Below are 18,959 nucleotides of genomic sequence, written 5' to 3'. Positions count from 1 at the left end.
AACTTTTTGTTACATTTTTATGTTTCCAAATCTTACTATGAATTTAAGGAATGATGTTACCGTAGTTACAAGTTTGATAGAATTTGAAAATCATCGGTCCTGTTTCTTCTTATACAACAATCAGTTCAGAGGAAATATAAGAAATATCAATACATTGTATTAAGCCAGAACTGTTATTTTTGTTTTTACATGTTATATCAGAAACCCTTTAACGACCGTTAGTATTATTTACACTCCGTTTTGATTTACAAGACTTAAGATAACCATTCGATATTTTATGCCCCGAGTCATTTCGCGAAGTCTCGTGAAACACTAAAATCAATGCTCAATGATGTAGAAAAGTATTGTACAAGTTGGGGTTTGATACGGTGGCACAGAGGTGACATGCACTACTCTTTTTTTTCAATTGCACTTCTCTTTTTTTATGTCGACATACTAACTCGAGGGAACTACTTAGTATGTCGTGGGAACGAGTTTCTAAGTCGTGGGAACGACATAAAAATAGAGAAGTGCAATTTTTTAAAAAAAAGTATTGTATTTGGCTCAGATGTTGCAAAACCAGCTAGAACCGAATACATCCCTGATCAAGCCACTGTTATAATGATCCTTTTTCGGCGACGCCGTCTAAATTCGTTTTCGTTACCTATGCCACGTGACTTCAGTTTGCAAATCAAACTACTTGATAACGCATTATAGATAATTTATCAAAATGGAAGATTTATGCAACACTCTGCCTGATTGGACGAGAGTGTCAATTTCTTTCACTCTGTTGATTGTGCTACGCTGAAGGAAATGTAGACAAAGCGTTTATCCTAAACGACGCTGTTCATAGTTTTAAAGCTAACTTTGGCTCAGTATATTTAGCAAGAATATACATATATCTCGAAATGATAAGTAAATTTAATAAATATGATAAAAACCTGTTCAAATACCAACATATATCAAATTAAAGAAAGAGCTGAATACGGTCTGCGTATCACATGAATAAGGGTGTGATAAGAGTCTTTTATGTAGAGAAGTGCTTTTTAAAAGATTTTCCTTGTTACAATTGTCGTCTGTATATGAGAAGGTTTCTTGCTTTTGTGACTTATTCAGATTGCATATTAAAATGAGTACTTGTTTGCTTTGATATATTTGTTATAAATTGTTTAACTGATTTATTATATATAAATATTTTTCTTAAGTATGGTATGCAAATATTGAACTCATTTGAAATCTGTTTTATTATATATATGCTATATAATGACTGAATCTCATTACACTGAAATGAAGGTACGCTGCATACAGTTTATCTATGTGATATGACTACGGTCAAACTTTGCTTATGAAACAGAAATATTGAAATAATTACAATTGTATGTTTTGCTTGACCTTCACTTTTGTATAGATGTGATATAGGAACTTGGGCCCTATTAGGGACCACTATAGCTAAAAGTAGATATGCCTTTCTTAGCATTAACCACTAAAATGTAATGGATTTTTATCAAACCCGATGTGTAACAATATCGTAAGGTCTTACAAATGGGGAAAGGGACCAATTTAGCTAAAAATATAAACACGTTTAATGACCTCTTCTCATGAACCGCTTCATGAATCTTCATCAAACTACTGCTGTAATTATTCGTCTAAGGATAAACGAAACAAAATTGCAACCCTACGAAACCTTTGCGAAAAATTTAAAGAGAACCATTTAAATTGTTAAAGTGCGGTGTTTAGTTTTGCAATTTGAAAAATGTTAGATGAAAGATGAATGTTAGATGAAAAATTCATAAACTTCTTTCCTTATACAATTCGCCGACCATCATTTTTAAAGATATTTCTTGTTATATATACCCCCACAACTCGCCGTATTAATTTACCGGGTCGCTAATCCTAATGAAAATTGATTATTTATTATGCAAATTAATTCCCGCTTTCAATTTACTATACGTTACTGATTGTTCGGCACATTTTACGTGTCGCATATGTTTTTACAGATGCCGACTGCTATTACTGTTTTAACAATTTAAAGCTCATAAAAAAACAAGACATAAATCTTAAGGCGCACCCTTTTAAGTGTTTGGTATACAATGAAGATTTTTTTTATTGTTATAGGTTTCTATATAACTCCTTGTCAGCAGTTTTGTTTGCTTTATTACGTCTGGTATGTGGGTTTAGAAAAGTGATGTGGCATGCTAATTTATATTGCCTTAGCAACATATATACAATATTTTCATCCCCATTTGTGAAAGAGGGATCCATATGTTAGTTGTGCTAAAGAGTATATAGATCAATACAAATAAAAGCTGATTACTGAACAACTTCGCAAAATCGACAAATAATTGCTGATAATGAAAAGGGTTGCTTCAAAAATGTTTAAGCCCTTAAATTAAATCGATCGTTAATATTGCTGAAAGCAGCGTGGTTTTATAATTACGTGTCACACCTGAGTGCTTTTTGTAACTATGCAGATGTTTTCTTTATTCTTTGTTAGTTCATGTTCAGTTCATAACCATCTTTGCTTTCCTATTTTAATGTGAAGAGTGAAATTATAAACGCTTCAGGATGAAAGTCTTGATAGAGTATCATTCTGCTAATTATTCACTTACCTGTATATTAGAGGGATACTCAGGACTTTGATTTTTTTCTGATAACCTTCTTCTCCTCTGCTGCAAATATTTACGTATCTATAAATTCTTTGCCAGCGAATAAACAATATAAAGTGTGTGTTGTTAACCTTCCGAGGAATTCGTTAATCATGCTCGCAATTAGAGTTCATCCAGCCACATGTTATTATCATTTGTTTGAAATTTAATTTGGATACTCATCATCTGAATTTTATCTTTTAAAATTAGGTCGAGCACTATATAGCTTACACTATACTGAAAGAATATTTTTGCACTAGTGCTTTAATCAAGTATACGTTTAATGAAATCATCATGTACGCAAAGGATGGAATAAATCGCTTAGGTGCTTTTGTATTGTTTATAACAATGGTGGCAAGTAGAAAAGTGAAAGTTGCGGTATATGAGCATGTTGTTATTTCTCCCGATGATCCGGAAGCGTATTTCACGAGACAAGAAGCTTATCAGTGGATGTTAAAGAATTTAGATGTGTTTGTTGAACAAGCTAAAGATGCGGCTAAACAGGTGTGAAAATTTTACATCTATTTACCATATCCATTTTTTCATCAATTTCTTTTCATATAAAACAGTTTCATAGCAGAAGAACACATATCGTTATGCATTACTGCGGAGGTATTTTTTAATTAAATTTCAATTAAATCAATGAAAACTATCTTTACCACGTTCACGTCATTGACATGTAGATAAGATTTGAACTTATTTCAGTTTTGGTAAAAATAAATACTATCAACATAGCAATTTTGAAACTATGATGGTAATTTTCATTTTTATTCATGAAACGTACATCTGATCTTAAAAAAAAGAGATTATATTGTTCTAATTAGTCAGTCGCTCAGGAATTTAGTTTATTCAAAATGAAAAGTGTATGAAAAACGGTTTTAATAAAGGGATAATACATACGTTTTGTTGATTTGTACGGGTCGATGGCAGTGCGTTGAGGTTAATAGCTAATGTAGCAAAACATACTGTGGATTGGATTGAAACTTTTATGCAACAAAAAGAGGTCTTTATGGAAGAAACAAGACGCAGACACTAGATTTTCATCTGTGCAAGAATAAATATTCGGCCACGGCGGCACAGCATTTGAGAAACTTAAAAAAAAATGTGTATAAACAACAAGTGAAATGCCTGAATGAAAAGTAAAACGATTGTTTTTCGTTAATATATGCTCGGATCAAGTGAAGAAAAAGTAGTTTTTATGCAATAATGTGAATTAAAATGATTGTGTGAGTCGTTTCAAAAGACGATTTATACATTTCGAAACTTTGTAGTTCTTTTTTATTATGATTTTTCTTTACGAACTACATGATTATATAGTTAAGTGTACACCAACCAAGGCCAACTTAGGGATAAAAGAAAACAAAATGAGAACGAATTGCATAAATGTTAGGTACAGAGTAGGGAGTTCTCAATGGTATAAACAATAGGGAAACGTCGTTTTCATTGTATAGATTATACACTATATCAAACATTTTTTCAATAGAACATGATAAATGTTTTGTTTTAAAGGTAAAATATTCATTTTTGAAATCAAATCGTCAAAAACTTATTTAACGTGACTATTTAAGTATTTCCAAAACTGTTTAACGATTATGCGAGTATGATTATTGCATTAGTGTAAATGCATGTAAAATATCGCAAAAATAGTATTACTCTTCATGAAATTTATGAATGGATAATGTTTACTTTTCGTGCTGGCAAACTTTCAAATGCTCTCAGATAAAAGTATGAGTTAATTGGTAAATGGATGGATATGCAATTATTTCATTATAGCGGAAATAATAAACTGCTGATGTCAAATAAATCCTCTTACTGAAAAGTTTTAACAGGAATAGGCAGTTCGTGTTAGTTAACAACTTTTACTTATTGTTTTCAACTGTAACTGGGGTATGACTATCTAACATTGTCCGAAAATCAGTACGTCGTTTCAGACGAAGATACAGACACTTCTTAACAAAATAGATTCATTATTTACTTGGTCCATGTTACCAATTTAACTTTTGAAACAGAAATATCTCATTTAAACGAACAGCATCTATCAATTCCATTTATGTAACAATATATGAAGTCTTCCAGCGAAAATGATCTAATCACCAAAATTTAACCATATTGTAATCAGACGAAGAGGAAAATAAAGAAATATCTAACAAGATAACTGAAGTATTTCATTCTGTAGAAACATTCATTTTACATAACGTTCAAGAAATATATCAGTTTTATCATAATTAGAATGTATAATTTGTCAAGAAACTATATCCCCTTTTGTTCAGTCCATCCACTTGATAATGCATCAGTTTATACTGCTTATGTTTATTATTTGCTTTTATTTCTTGCAGGGTGCAAAGATAATTGTTTTCCCAGAATACGGTATAACCGGTTTTGACCATTCACGTAATTCAATAGTACCTTTCCTAGAAGATATTCCTGAAGCCAGTATTGACTGGAACCCATGCAGGGACCCGGAACGTGTAGAAAACACACTCGTGCTACGAAATTTGAGTTGCATAGCCCAAACCAATAAGATTTATGTTGTGGCTAATATGGGTGACATAAAGAAATGTGATCGAAATACTGACAAAACGTGTCCGCGTGACGGCCGCTACCAATTTAACACCAATGTTGTATTTGATGATGAAGGAAAACTCATAGCACGGTACCACAAACTAAACATGTACGATGAAACACCCTTGTTTGATCCAGCTCCCACCCCGGAATACGTTTTCTTTGACACACCTTTTGGACAATTCGGGACAATTATCTGTTTTGATATCATGCAATATTATCCAACGCAAGTTCTGTTAAATAGATACGGTGTGCGGAACTTGCTCGTGACATCGGCAATGAACGTTTTTCTCCCATTTATCGTCCCGCTACAAATGTATGCTGGTTTAGCGAAGAAAAACCATATTAATGTGATTGCATCCAATGTCCGAAATGCTCTATATCAAATGGCCGGATCGGGTATCTACGGTGAAGGCGTCCAAGTTTCCTCTAATGTAAACACTACAAGCATGGATGGAGTTCTTTTAGTTGCTGAACTTGAAACTGAAGTACCAGACAAAGGAGAGTCTACCGGAGTAACTCCAGTTGGGGACTTTAAACATAAATTCTTTAACAAAACATTTTCAGGGAACTATCATTTCGGTTTGAACATGACATACAGTATTCTGAAGGGAAGGTCTGGTTTTGTTGTAACGTGTGAAGATGATATTTGCTGTGATGTTACATACGAGTTCAAATATCGGGATGAAAATGAAATATTTATTCTAAGTGCAGTTGACGAAACCCTGTTTGAACCTGGAATTATACATATGCAGTATTGTGCAGTATTCAAATGTTCACCAGACAATACTTATTCGTGCAATTATACAGATATTTCTGTAAACTCTGTGTTTGCAGACATTAAACTTCAGGGATACTTTGACAATGGTGTGGTTTTTCCACTTGTGTCGACACTACATAATAATAAGTTAGGTAAAACTGAGATTAAAATGGACATGGAAAAATATCAGTTTGATGAGATAAATGCTATATTGCATAGCAACCAGTTGGAAAATCCTCTTCTAACAGCAGTAGTGTTCAACACAGTTTACAATGAGGAATCAAAAACTGGTGCATCTAGTAATGCTCCTAAGCAGTGTCAGGATGTATTCATCATTCTGCCATTACTGTCGATGTTGTTGTGTCAAGTGTATGTATCCTAGTGTTGTTGTAATACTTGTACATCTTTCATTCAGTCGAATTCATTGGTAAAAGATAATTAATGCCTTTAATTTTTATAGCATTTAATATTTTTATCATCTACAGGAAACCATTTCGCATTTTTGTATGTTTTCAGCAGTATCACTTCTATTTGTCATGTCAAACCAATCTGTGAACTTATTATTTTATATGTAGCAAAGATTTGATATCAGATTTCAAAAATATTAGATATAGATATGTTTATCCGGTGTGAAGTATTCATTTATTTTAGCGGTTTCATATTTGCATCTTGAGTAAGAACAACGCTTTTTCCCCCTGGAATACATACTTATTAGGTGGCAGGTGAGTGCATATTTGCGAATTCCACATTGACGTGTGGGTACCAGTGTTGAAATATCCATAGATATCTCGCTTTTGCTTATTTTTCTTTGAAACTACTATGGACTATTGCAGATACTATAGACTACATAAAGACGACTCTCCGACCCTATGCACATATCGCTTTCCATGCCAGATGTAGTGCAAATTGGTCAAATCACCCAAATTTTATAGACCAAAATTAGCCTAACCGGGCCTCACTTTGAACTCTGCCATTCATCCATTTTGTATTTTTAAATCCAATTTCGTAGCATATATGTATAGTGCGAACATAGATGCATACCCAGGTGGTGTGGAATGTGTTTCCCAACCACCACTTTATTTCCCTAATTTTCACTTGAAAAAGTGGATGGATGACAGCCGAGAGTCTGGCCGACTTTTTGTTCTGATGTTTATGTTTTAGCCTCAACGGGAAGTACGGAGCTAGGAATTTTAAAACACCCGCCATGTAGAATCATTAACCGTTCCTCATTCCCCAGATATATTAAAGAATTGATAATGATAAATAACCAGTAAGATAGATATGCCTTTATATCTACCCTGTCCTGTTTATACAGAAAATCGACCGGGGCCAAACTACGAAATCGCTCCCCTGCCACCTTATGCCATTACCTATGTCTTCTCTACAACATACAATATTAGAAGTATAACCTATAGAAAACACTTTCCTCTACTTAGTAGATAGGTTATTGCCTGCTTAACTTGGCTTAATGTTTCTTTAATGTAGATAAAAAAAAGGATGTTAAGTGTACTGACATAATTCTGACGTGGGATTATTTTTGCATACGTTATCAGTGACTTTTATGTTTAACAAAATTCAGAATTAAGATTCAATACAGTTTGATTCTTTTGAAAGCCGGATAATAAAAATATTTTATTTTAACGATCATTACAATATATCGTATGTACATATACTGCTTTTGCTTTGTCTAATTAATCGATAAGAATCTTCTCAGCATAGCGAATATAAGCTCTTACCTTAAAACGCAATAAACACTGACAGTTAATGATAAAGCGCTGATGGTAATACCTATTATCTTCTCTACAGCATGCAACATTAGGAGTACTACCTTTAGGCCAAATATCATAGAAAACACTTTCCAGTACTTAGTAGATTTATTGCCTGCTTAAGTTGGCGGGACGCTACTTTTAATGAAGATAAGACTGGATGCTAAGTGTACTGACATAATTCTGACGTCGGATTATTTTTGCATATATTATCAATGGCTCCTATGTTTAATATTCAAATTCAGAACAGTGTAAACTTTGGAAAGCCAGATAACAAAAATGTTTGATTTGAACGATCATTTACAATATGTTGTTTGTAATTAGTTTTTATCGCTCATGTGAATACATCTTATATTGTTCAGGTATATTCTGTTGATGCATGAGAATTTTAGTAAAGTTTAAGTGGTAGTTTTTCTACGCTGTTACCTTTGCATACAGGGATAGCTTGTTTTATTTTTTATCAATCTTCTCTACCTAGCGAATATAAGCTCTTACGTGATAAATATTTTAAAACGCAATAAACACCAATAGTTAATGTTGAAACGAAACAATAAAAGTGCGAAAGGGTGATGTGCAAAAGAAAAGAAATATCTGAATAATATACACTAATGAAGTGGAAAAATATTCACAGGTAATATTAAAAGAAACAAAGAAATTTCATAACTGTTTGAAATAAAATCTTCATTATTCGCATGGTTTGCATGTGTTGTAAATTAGAAGAATTTTGTGCTTATCTTGAAATATGAGGGCATAGTTCTTAAAAACTATCTCGTATTGAAAGTTCTCTTTTCATTTCTTGTTTCATTTATTTGTTGTACAAATAAAACAAAACGAAACGCTCCCATGCAATTTTCCAGCGTTTGATATTATTAATGGAAGAAGACATCAATGGTACTTCTGGGCATTCTTGTTTCAGACTCGGACGATTATGATTATGTAGAAACATCTTCTTTCTGCAAACCAGTTTGATAGCTTTCTCACATGAATAGCTTTCTCACGTAAATAGCTTCATAGAAGAATCCGCCAATCCAAACAATGTCCGAACCCACATCTGTTGCAAGTGATTCTATGTTATCAACCTTAACCACTCGCTTCGTTGGGGCTCTTCAGTCGTTTTTGTTTCATTTTCCTGTATACACTTTGCTTTTTGGGAGTGCTGTTTTCACTCTCATGTTCATTAAGTTTTATTACTTCTGTAATAAAAATATACCAAGCAAACTTGTTTGTTTTTAAAATTTTGATGAAATATTGATAGATCAAAAGGGTTTAAAATTACCAAGACAACGCATTCTTTACTATAGTTTCGACTTTTATGTGTTCGTCAGAAATAACAACGTACAATAGAAACGACGTCATGACCGTCTAGACGCGAACGTTAACGTGACAAAAAGCGCAAATATAGAATATATTTGTATTAATGTATATATAGATACGGATCATACTGATACGGTAATTTATCGAAACACGTAAGTAGAGAAAAAATAAAACCCAAAATATCTATATGACAAAGTTTGAAGTTTACGTGTGAAGCATAAAGGAGAATTAAAAATACTTTAATATAATTATAATAATAAATTTAAAAGCTAATTACACATACATAATTACAGAAACAAAAAAGAAATAGAATAAAAACTTAAATAAGAAATACGATTTAAGATAAAATGCAGTCAAACGGTGGAAAAGGGGACCTTGAAGCAATAATATGGGGAGGGGGTAATAAAACGGCAAATAAAGTATCAAAATGATGGAAATTAGAGCATATATATTCTTAAGTTTTACATAAGGTATTGATTAATACACTTTTTGATTACTCATTTAAATGCATGTTTGTTTTGCTGAAAGACTGCTCACCTGCTCACTCAGATGTTATTATTTATACTTATATGGGTACGGAGTTTAGGATTTTCATTCTTTATTTCAATAAAGATTCAAGATTCAAGATTCAAAATTCTTTATTAAGTAACGTAAACATATAAACGTTTCTTGTTACATGATACAATAATTTGTTAAATGTAACATACAAACATGACAAATATGTACAAGGACATGGAAAACTACATACAACAACATCTATATTATTTCTAGATATAAACATGTACATGAGGAAGGACTACGGACATCACAATTATTATCATATGAAAAGGAACAACAGTACAATATAATCCTAAGATTACATGCTATTATGGCTTATAATGATAAAAGTGGGGCATGTAAATGATGGTTAGGGAAAATTGGCAGTAAATACATGTCTAATTATGACTATTTATTATACCTTGTCTAATTGTAAATGCTTCATTTATAAACTTACATAGTTTAAATACAACTTCGTAATTTACAGACTGCATTAGTTCTAGAAATTTTACAACACTTGGTCTACAAACATAATGTCTACTAATATAACGTCTACGGATTTGGTCATACGCTGAACATATACAAATAAAATGGTACTCGTCTTCAAGATCACCAGAGTTGCATACCATACAATATCGTTGATTATGTTCAATTCTATTATTACCATAACGACCAGTTTCAATACGTAGTTGGTGCGATGATAGTCTTAACTTTGTAAATGGTATTCGTAGCTTAAGTGGTATTTTATCCAAATAGTATTCACGGTTAAAAGATGTTTTAAACAATTTATAAGTGCATAAACTTGGACTTCCAGATACTGTGGTAAACCATGCCTGCACAAACTGATCAATAAGTCTTTGCTTAAATAAACATGTGAAGTTTCAAAATCTAGAATGTTACAATTAAATGGCACCATTTAGCCAAACACGTTTCAAACTAATCTGACTACTGACTTCCGGACCCTGATTTTTTTCAAGTTCAGTTTTTACATATTAAAAATAAGAAACATTATCAGCAGGACTTACCAGGACTTTTGTAAGTGATGTAATCAGATTGGAAAGATAAGCAAGGTTATATGAGGTAGACTAGTTGCAAACACAATTGTAAAACTAAAGTTTCAAACGTGTATATTTACGTGTATGTACACGTGCAATGATTTAAATTAAAATCTATTTTATTATAGATCGATAAATGAATATGAAATGTTGCGCGGTGTTTGCCATTTAGTATTATTTCGCTTAAGAAGGAGTGCAGTTTTTCGATGCAAAGCTAATTATCTATTCTTACATCCGTATATTATATAAATGATATGAATTGGTTCAGCCTAAATAAAAATGAACATGTTGATGTAAAAATTAATTTAACGAAAAGACAACTATTAACATAACGTCTTGTGTCATGCTATCCTATCTGAGAACTTAATGTGAAGATACTAAGCATAACAGTCTCGCATTCAGCTTCACTTTAACCTGTTTGTTAAAGATTTCAAACACTGGTGAAGAACAAATTGTACAGTCTTCAAGTCGGTTTTTATATTGAAATAGAATTAAATACAGATATTCACCCGCATCAAATCGATTAGGAACAAATGTTATCATAACCTTGACATGAACCAGGTAAAGCAATTTGGAAAGTCTGGAAAACTTCCGTCATTAATTATGATATAACTGATCAATTTCGATAACCAGCCAAATTGTACCAGGCACTCTTTGATAATAGTCCTTGAATTACTCGAAAAACGAGGAATTTAGCTTTGTCCGCTCTTTTAAGTCGAATAGTTTTCATCCGATCTTCACCAAACTTGCTGACAATGTTTGTTGGCATATAATATCTCAGCCAAGTATTATTACCACACAAATTGCCAAATGGCTGTTGTAGGGAGGTTGCACCAATACTTTTTTAATGATGATACGCAGAAAAAACAACATTCAATGAACTACGTATATTACGTATGAAGTGAAATAAATATAGAATAAAAAGGTTATTTAAGGTCTAACATTGTTCTGTATAATATATATTTGCACTCATACCAAGCTGGGAAAAACTAGAAACGGCAGGAATACAATATTCAGTGAAACATTGTTAATTTAAACTATTATCATAGTAAGATAAAATAGATATAGAATAAAAAGTTATTTAACATTGTACTGTACAATACGAGATATATTTGGACTCGTACCCAGCTGAGAAAACAATATTAAACTCGCCTAGCGGCTCGTCCAATATGGTTTTCTCAGCTGGGTACTCGTCCAAATATATCTCCGTATTGTACTGAACAATGTTAAATAACCTAATAGTAATGAGTTAATATCGCTATTGTGGACTTGAGAACATGTTATATTGTTTAAGTATATCACTGGTGCATGCGAATTTTAGCAGAGTTTAAGAGGAAGTACCTTTGCATTAAGAGATAGTGTTAACTAGGATTTTGTAATGTTTTTGTTTTGTCTTATTATTCTTCTCAACCTGGCAGATGTAAGCTTATAGGTAATTAATGTCTTAAAACGCAATAATCACTAACAGTTAATGTTGAAACGAAACAAAAGTACGAAAGGATGATGTGCAAAAGGAAAGAAATAGCTGAATAACATATGCTAATAAAGTGGAAAAAATATTCACAGGTAATATTAAAAGAAACAAAGAATTTTCATAACTTTTTGAAATAAAATCTTTATTATTCGCATGGTTCACATGTGTTGTAAATTAGAAGGGTTTTGTGCTTATCTTGAAATATGAGGGCATAGTTCTTAAACACTAACTCTTATTGAAAGTTCTCTTTTCATATCTTGTTTCATTTATTTGTTATACAAATAAAACAAAACGAAACGCTCCCATGCAATTTTCCAGCGTTGGATATAATTAATGGAAGAAGGCATCAATGGTACTTCTGGGCATTCTTGTTTCAGACTCGGACGATTATGATTATGTAGAAGCACCTTCTTTCTGCAAACAAGTTTGATAGCTTTCTCACATGAATAGCTTTCTCACGTAAATAGCTTCATAAAAGAATCCGCCAACCCAAACAATGTCCGAACCCACATCTGTTGCAAATGATTCTATGTTATCAACCTTAACCACGCGGTTCGTTATATGGGTACGGAGTTTAGGATTTTCATTCTTTATTTCAATAAACATGTGAAATTTCAAAATCTAGAATGTTACAATTAAATGGCACCATTTAGCCAAACACGTTTCAAACTAATCCGACTACTGACTTCCGGACCCTGATTTTTTTCACATTCAGTATTTTACATATTAAAAATAAGAAACATTATCGGTAGGACTGCGGATGTCTCTAAATTGTTTTTTTTTAAGCATTTGTAAATGTTGAGTTCTGCTCAACCCGGGGCTAGAGGGCGTGGACGGTAGCAAGCATTTCCACTACCGTCCATGAACAGGCTCAATCAAACCGAGCCTACAACATTTTCGTTTTTTTTTTTTTGTCGTGTTGAACGACCTGTGAAGTTTCCACTTTTCTCTATTTTACCTGATGTAATCAGATTGGAAAGATAAGCAAAGTTATATAAGGTAGACTAGTTGCAAACGCAGTTGTAAAACTAAAGATTCAAACGTGTATACTTACGTCAATGATTTAAATTAAAATCTCTTTTATTATAGATCGATAAATGAATATGAAATATTGCGCGGTTTTTGCAGTTTAGTATTATTTCGCTAAAGAAGGGGTGCATTTTTTCGATTCAAAGCTAATTATCTATTTTTACATTTGTATATTATATAGATGATATTAATTGGTTCAGCCTAAATAAAAAATAAAAATGTTGATGTAAAAGATAATTTAACGAAAAACACAAATATCAACATGACGTCTTGTGTCATGCTATCCCATCTGAGAACTTAAATGTTAAGATACTAAGCGTAACAGTCTCGCATTTAGCTTCACTTAAACCTCGCATGTTGGTTAAAGATTTGAAACACTGGTGAAGAACAAATTGTACAGTCTTCAAGTCGGGTTTTTATGTTGAAGTAGAATTTAATGCATATATTCATCCGCATTAAATCGATTAGGAGCAAATGTAATTTTCACGCATTTAACATAATATAAAACTAAAAAGCATAAAAGCGCCTGAAGTAGGGGTAAAATACGAGAATCTGAAATACTTCCATGATGATCATGACAAACACTTACATATCTTTGTCTCTGCTTTGGAAAATGCATTATTTAGAACAAAGATATTATGTTGTGTCGTAAATAGTGTAAAATTGAATTACCTCTGAATCAAATTTACATCTGAAAAGAAACAAAAAAAAACGATAACAACAAATTTATTTGAGCACACCACATAAACAGGCAGAACCATTTATAGAAATACAGCGTAATGTTCCATAACCCAATTGCACGAACTACAATATTCGAGGAACCGCATTAAACAATCAAATGCGATCTTACAGTAAGTAACTTATTATTTTATATTACGATGTTGAGGAATATGTGTCCATTATTCAGTGTCGGATGGCAAAGTCAAAAGTACGAATAGCCAGTATTTTAACGAAAATCTGTCGGACTGCCAAGAAGTGGCTAGCCAAAACTGTTATGCAGCACTATTGTTTAATACAGATATTCATCCGCATTAAATCGATTAGGAACAAATGCTATCTTTATCTTGACATGAACCAGGTAAAGCAATTTGGAAAGTCTGGAAAACTTCCGTCATTAATTATGATAGAACTGATAAACGCATCAAATGTTTCCTACATTCATTGAAAAGAAACTGTGACATTTTGTAATATTATAGGAATTGTTTGAAATAGAGGGCAGTGTAGTATCTTAATGCGGATTTGTCAATAACAATTAATGTTCTGTATTACCAGTACAATGCAATTTCCAAATGCATTTAACACAATATAAAACTAAAAAGCATAAAAGTGTCTGAAGTAGGGATAAAATACGAGAATCTGAAATACTTGCATGATGATCATGACAAACACTTACATATCTCTGTCTCTGCTTTGGAAAGGGCATTATTTAGAACAAAGATATTATGTTGTGTCGTAAATAGCGTAAAATTGAATTACCTCTGAATCAAATTTACATCTTAAAAGAAACAAAAAAAAACGATAACATCAAATTTATTTGAGCACACCACATAAACAGGCAGAACCATTCATAGAAATACAGCGCAATGTTCCATAACCCAATTACACGAACTACAATATTCGAGGAACCGCATTAAACAATCAAATGCGATCTTACAGTATGTAACTTATTATTTTATATTACGGTGTTGATAAATATGTGTCCATTATTCAGTGTCGGATGGCAAAAGTGCGAATAGCCAGTATTTTCACGAAAATCTGTCGGACTGCCAAGAAGTGGCTAGCCAAAACTGTTATGCAGCACTATTGTCTGAGGACTATGACTATTGCAAATGCCAGCGCACAACACTTTTATTAGAATACCAAACAATTAAGACCTCAATAAAAAGTCAGCTCTGGATCTGTAGAGTGAGACATGGCGGTTTAAATGTTGGTATTTTAGCCTAACTCGGTATCTGAAAAATATATTGACACAATGGCATAATCATATTATTTAGAATCAGTAGCTGCAAATTGTGTAGAATCGAGAACATAGGAAACTGTATATTCATACAACATGAAATGCTATACCTGATATTTTATTATCGGTCCACAAAACGCCGTCGGAAAACTCCTGAATTCATAAAGCTGTAAGCTACCTCCGCCTCTCAGTAACAAAAAGCTATCATTGAGGGCCAGCTGTTATTATGCGAATCAAAGTTATTTCTAATTCAAATTTTCTTTTTTACTCCATTTGTTTATTCAATTTGATTTTATTTTTATCACCGTTTAATTTAGTAAAGTGTTTTCAAACAATAATGTTTTATTGGCGTATAAGTATCGGCATCTATCTGTGCACACATCATAATCTGCCTTTAGATAAGGTAGGCAAAGAGAAGTGTTGGTAAGCAGTATAGTCTTTCTGACCAGACTGGAATGTTATAAGCGGATGTCAAAGAGCTTAGTAGAGTTTGTTCAACAAGCTCATAATGCTGCTAAGCATGTATGAAAAAATAAATTTTAGCGTCATATATTTTATCATTTTCATTATTACGAGATTTATACATTAGTTTAAAGAAATTATGAAATCAGTCAGTTCAGAAAGTTGAGTTTCACAAAAACGTCTGTCTCGGAATGCATGCGTTCCATAAAGGATGTTATGTCTGTTAATGTGAGAAGACATTAAACCAAAGATGCTAAATGCCAGGAAATTGGTCTTTAATTTGCTTAAACAGTCTAATGGTAGTGAAACACCAGATTAAAGACTATTTTCGAAACTCTGTAATAAGAGACACACGTATTTAAACTAAATTATCGCATTAGTACAATATTTATAAAATATCGAATATATTATTGCTTCTCGTGAAACCACTTATCTTAATGAATATCGTTAGTGTTTATCTAGTGCTGGCAAACTTTCAGATGTTCTGAGATAAAATTATGAGTTAAATGGTAAATGGATGGATATGCTATCATTTCAGTACAATGGTTAACAGCTGTTGAAATAGCATCTGTCTCGCCTATTCTCCCTTAAACGCAATTCATATTCAAAGTTTGAATTCATTAAAAAAATATTTTAATGTTTTAAAGATGGTTGTTTTTCCAGAATCCGAGATCACCGGCTTCGAGTTTATACGAAATTCGAAAGCGCCTTTTCCAGAAGATATTCCTGAAGTTTTTCTAGATTTAAACCAATGTAATGTGTTGGACCGTTTTGAGCTCATGGTCAGCTTTTAACGAGAATTTTCAAAAATTCTCTCCCTTAATTATTGACTGTGTTAAAGCAATTCCCTTCATATTGGATTGTCTACCTTACATTAGCTAAAGTCATGACCCAAGTCAATAATTCTTTGTCATGGATTTTGCATTGTTAGACCACGATAATCCGTAAATAGCCAATCGCAAAGCAGACTTGTACCTGTCTATATTTCATATACAACAGTAGCGTTGTATATATATCTTGGTAAACTTGGGCAAAAAACGCGTGAATTTCGTGTCAGTTTACCATCTAACAATACAGGCTAACGCCGGAGTTAAATCACCTTGCAATATATCAATGGGATAAAAAATAAGACTGGCTTGGAGGTAAATTCAGTTGACAACGTCTAAATATTAATATTGTAAAAATGACCCCAGATTATTAGATATCAATAAAAATGAATTACAATAAACTACATATTTGTAGTGTAGAACCAACTGGGTAAAAACGTAATTTACACATTCACTGAAACGTTTCCAACAGTTGTAACTTTTTATGTTCACTTGTTATAAAAAAAGACATGTCAGCACGATCCTTACATTTGCAAACAACTTGATCCAGTTGTTCGAAACTTTAACAGGCGATTGAGTTAAAGGTCGATTAACTTTATCAGTAGATTTCAACAGTTTAGAAAACTTAGAACATCAAATGTACTTGTTAAGGATTATAAACACTAAACCATCTTTACAGTAAAATTAAAACATCATACTAGTGTTTCCCACCCACCAAGACTAGTATCTTGAATAGAAATTTAACAGACGGTTAGTTTAACAGCTTAATGCAGTGGTCGTGGGTTCCAGCATAATTGGGGTCACGACCATGACTTCTCATATGATCCCAGTACTAGTTTTCATAGGAAACGGACTCGAGAGTGGTTACAATAAGCTTAAACAGTTAAAGCTTTCATCACAATCGAGCTAAAATAAATTAGTATAAACTAAACTAAACTAAACTAAATTACAGTCCGTTAAAGTTTCGAACAACTTGGCCCAGTTAGAAATGTTTTTTATGTTCACTTGTTATAAAAAAAGACATGTCAGCACGATCCTTACATTTGCAAACAACTGGATCCAGTTGTTCGAAACTTTAACAGGCGATTGAGTTAAAGGTCGATTAACTTTATCAGTAGATTTCAACAGTTTAGAAAACTTAGAAAATCAAATGTACTTGTTAAGGATTATAAACACTAAACCATCTTTACAGTAAAATTAAAACATCATACTAGTGTTTCCCACCCACCAAGACTAGTATCTTGAATAGAAATTTAACAGACGGTTAGTTTAACAGCTTAATGCAGTGGTCGTGGGTTCCAGCATAATTGGGGTCACGACCATGACTTCTCATATGACCCCAGTACTAGTTTTCATAGGAAACGGACTCGAGAGTGGTTACAATAAGCTTAAACAGTTAAAGCTTTCATCACAATCGAGCTAAAACAAATTAGTATAAACTAAACTAAACTAAACTAAATTACAGCCCGTTAAAGTTTCGAACAACTTGGCCCAGTTAGAAAGTAAAACAACTACATCATTCTTACAAGAAGGGCACGATATAGTAAACGGTATTCGTAGTCCTACGAGCATCTACGCACTAACTATATCCTGATAAACAAAGTAAACAAATAAAAAAATAACTAACTAACTAACTAACTAAATAGATAGATAAATAAATAACCTGGCTATCTTCTTGAATCAACGTATCCGTCATCGTGTTTTGCCAACATGCAAATTTCTCACAAAAACTAATTGTTCAGCATGCAGTCCAATTTTGAGTATTTTTGAGAAATCCATATTTAACTGTTTAGCATTAATTGTGTGATTGCAAATGACTCAAAGTGTTAATGAACGTTAAATCTTAGTAAATCCGGTATTTGAGTAAAACTGAATTTATACAAATAACCTGCATTCTTTCATATGCCCTACTGACAATTAAGCGCTAACGGTACAAAGATGATATTACTCTTATAAAAACACGTTAATCCTAATTTCTATAGAACGCGTGGGAGAGTTTTCAATAATTGCAGTTTTTATGTCACGTGGTCTAAGTCGGATAGACAACGAGTGCCGTTGTCTATATCCCGTAGACAACGGCACTCGTTGTCTATCCTATACATCTAAAATTTTGCTTTGGGTTCTTTTTGCTTTGCTTATGTTCTATACCGTGACATATACATGGAAATTAAGGTCGCATGTTACTCCATAGAAAGCTACGAAACATGTAGCCAGTTTTTATAAATCATGTTGTTTATAGATTCATATAGAAACATTATTCTTGTAAAGATATAAAACATTTCTGTAAAAAAAGAAACTATTATGTTAGCTTATGATATTGCGAAATTCGTGTTGTCATGTAACAGAAAATGAAAACATTAAATAATTTCTTTTTTTTTCTTTTGAAACTTTGAATGTCGCTAAACATTGAAATCCGAGAATTATTCCATAAACGAGCTTTCCCACAAAAACTTGCATAATAGTTTTTCCTCGAGAAAAACGAAACTTGTGTGAAGATACATGTACATGTATTTCGATTTTGTTTGAATGTTCTTGTCCATATAACGGTACTTTTGTTTAACTTTCACGCCTAGAAGTTTACTCTTTAAAACG

The 18,959-nt window shown here is 32.5% G+C and overlaps 1 protein-coding gene across 1 annotated transcript; it reads left to right on the top strand.

The window, feature by feature from the left end:
* Positions 1–1,550: 1,550 nt before the first annotated feature.
* Positions 1,551–8,390, top strand: LOC128545982 (pantetheinase-like). Its single transcript, XM_053519166.1, has 2 exons — positions 1,551–3,128; positions 4,961–8,390. The coding sequence occupies exons 1-2, from the start codon at positions 2,919–2,921 to the stop codon at positions 6,326–6,328; spliced, it is 1,578 nt and encodes a 525-aa protein (XP_053375141.1). The 5' UTR covers positions 1,551–2,918; the 3' UTR covers positions 6,329–8,390.
* Positions 8,391–18,959: the final 10,569 nt, after the last annotated feature.

The sequence above is a fragment of the Mercenaria mercenaria genome, chromosome 12 (assembly GCF_021730395.1).
Source record: "Mercenaria mercenaria strain notata chromosome 12, MADL_Memer_1, whole genome shotgun sequence".
Lineage (NCBI taxonomy): Eukaryota > Metazoa > Mollusca > Bivalvia > Venerida > Veneridae > Mercenaria > Mercenaria mercenaria.
This window is presented reverse-complemented; position numbering and strand designations above follow the sequence as displayed.

Excerpts from the sequence above, each read along its gene's own strand:
- LOC128545982 (XM_053519166.1), top strand. The coding sequence starts at position 2,919 with ATGTACGCAAAGGATGGAATAAATCGCTTAGGTGCTTTTGTATTGTTT. Across the intron at positions 3,129-4,960 it reads CTAAAGATGCGGCTAAACAG|GGTGCAAAGATAATTGTTTT; the intron begins GTGTGAAAATTT and ends TATTTCTTGCAG.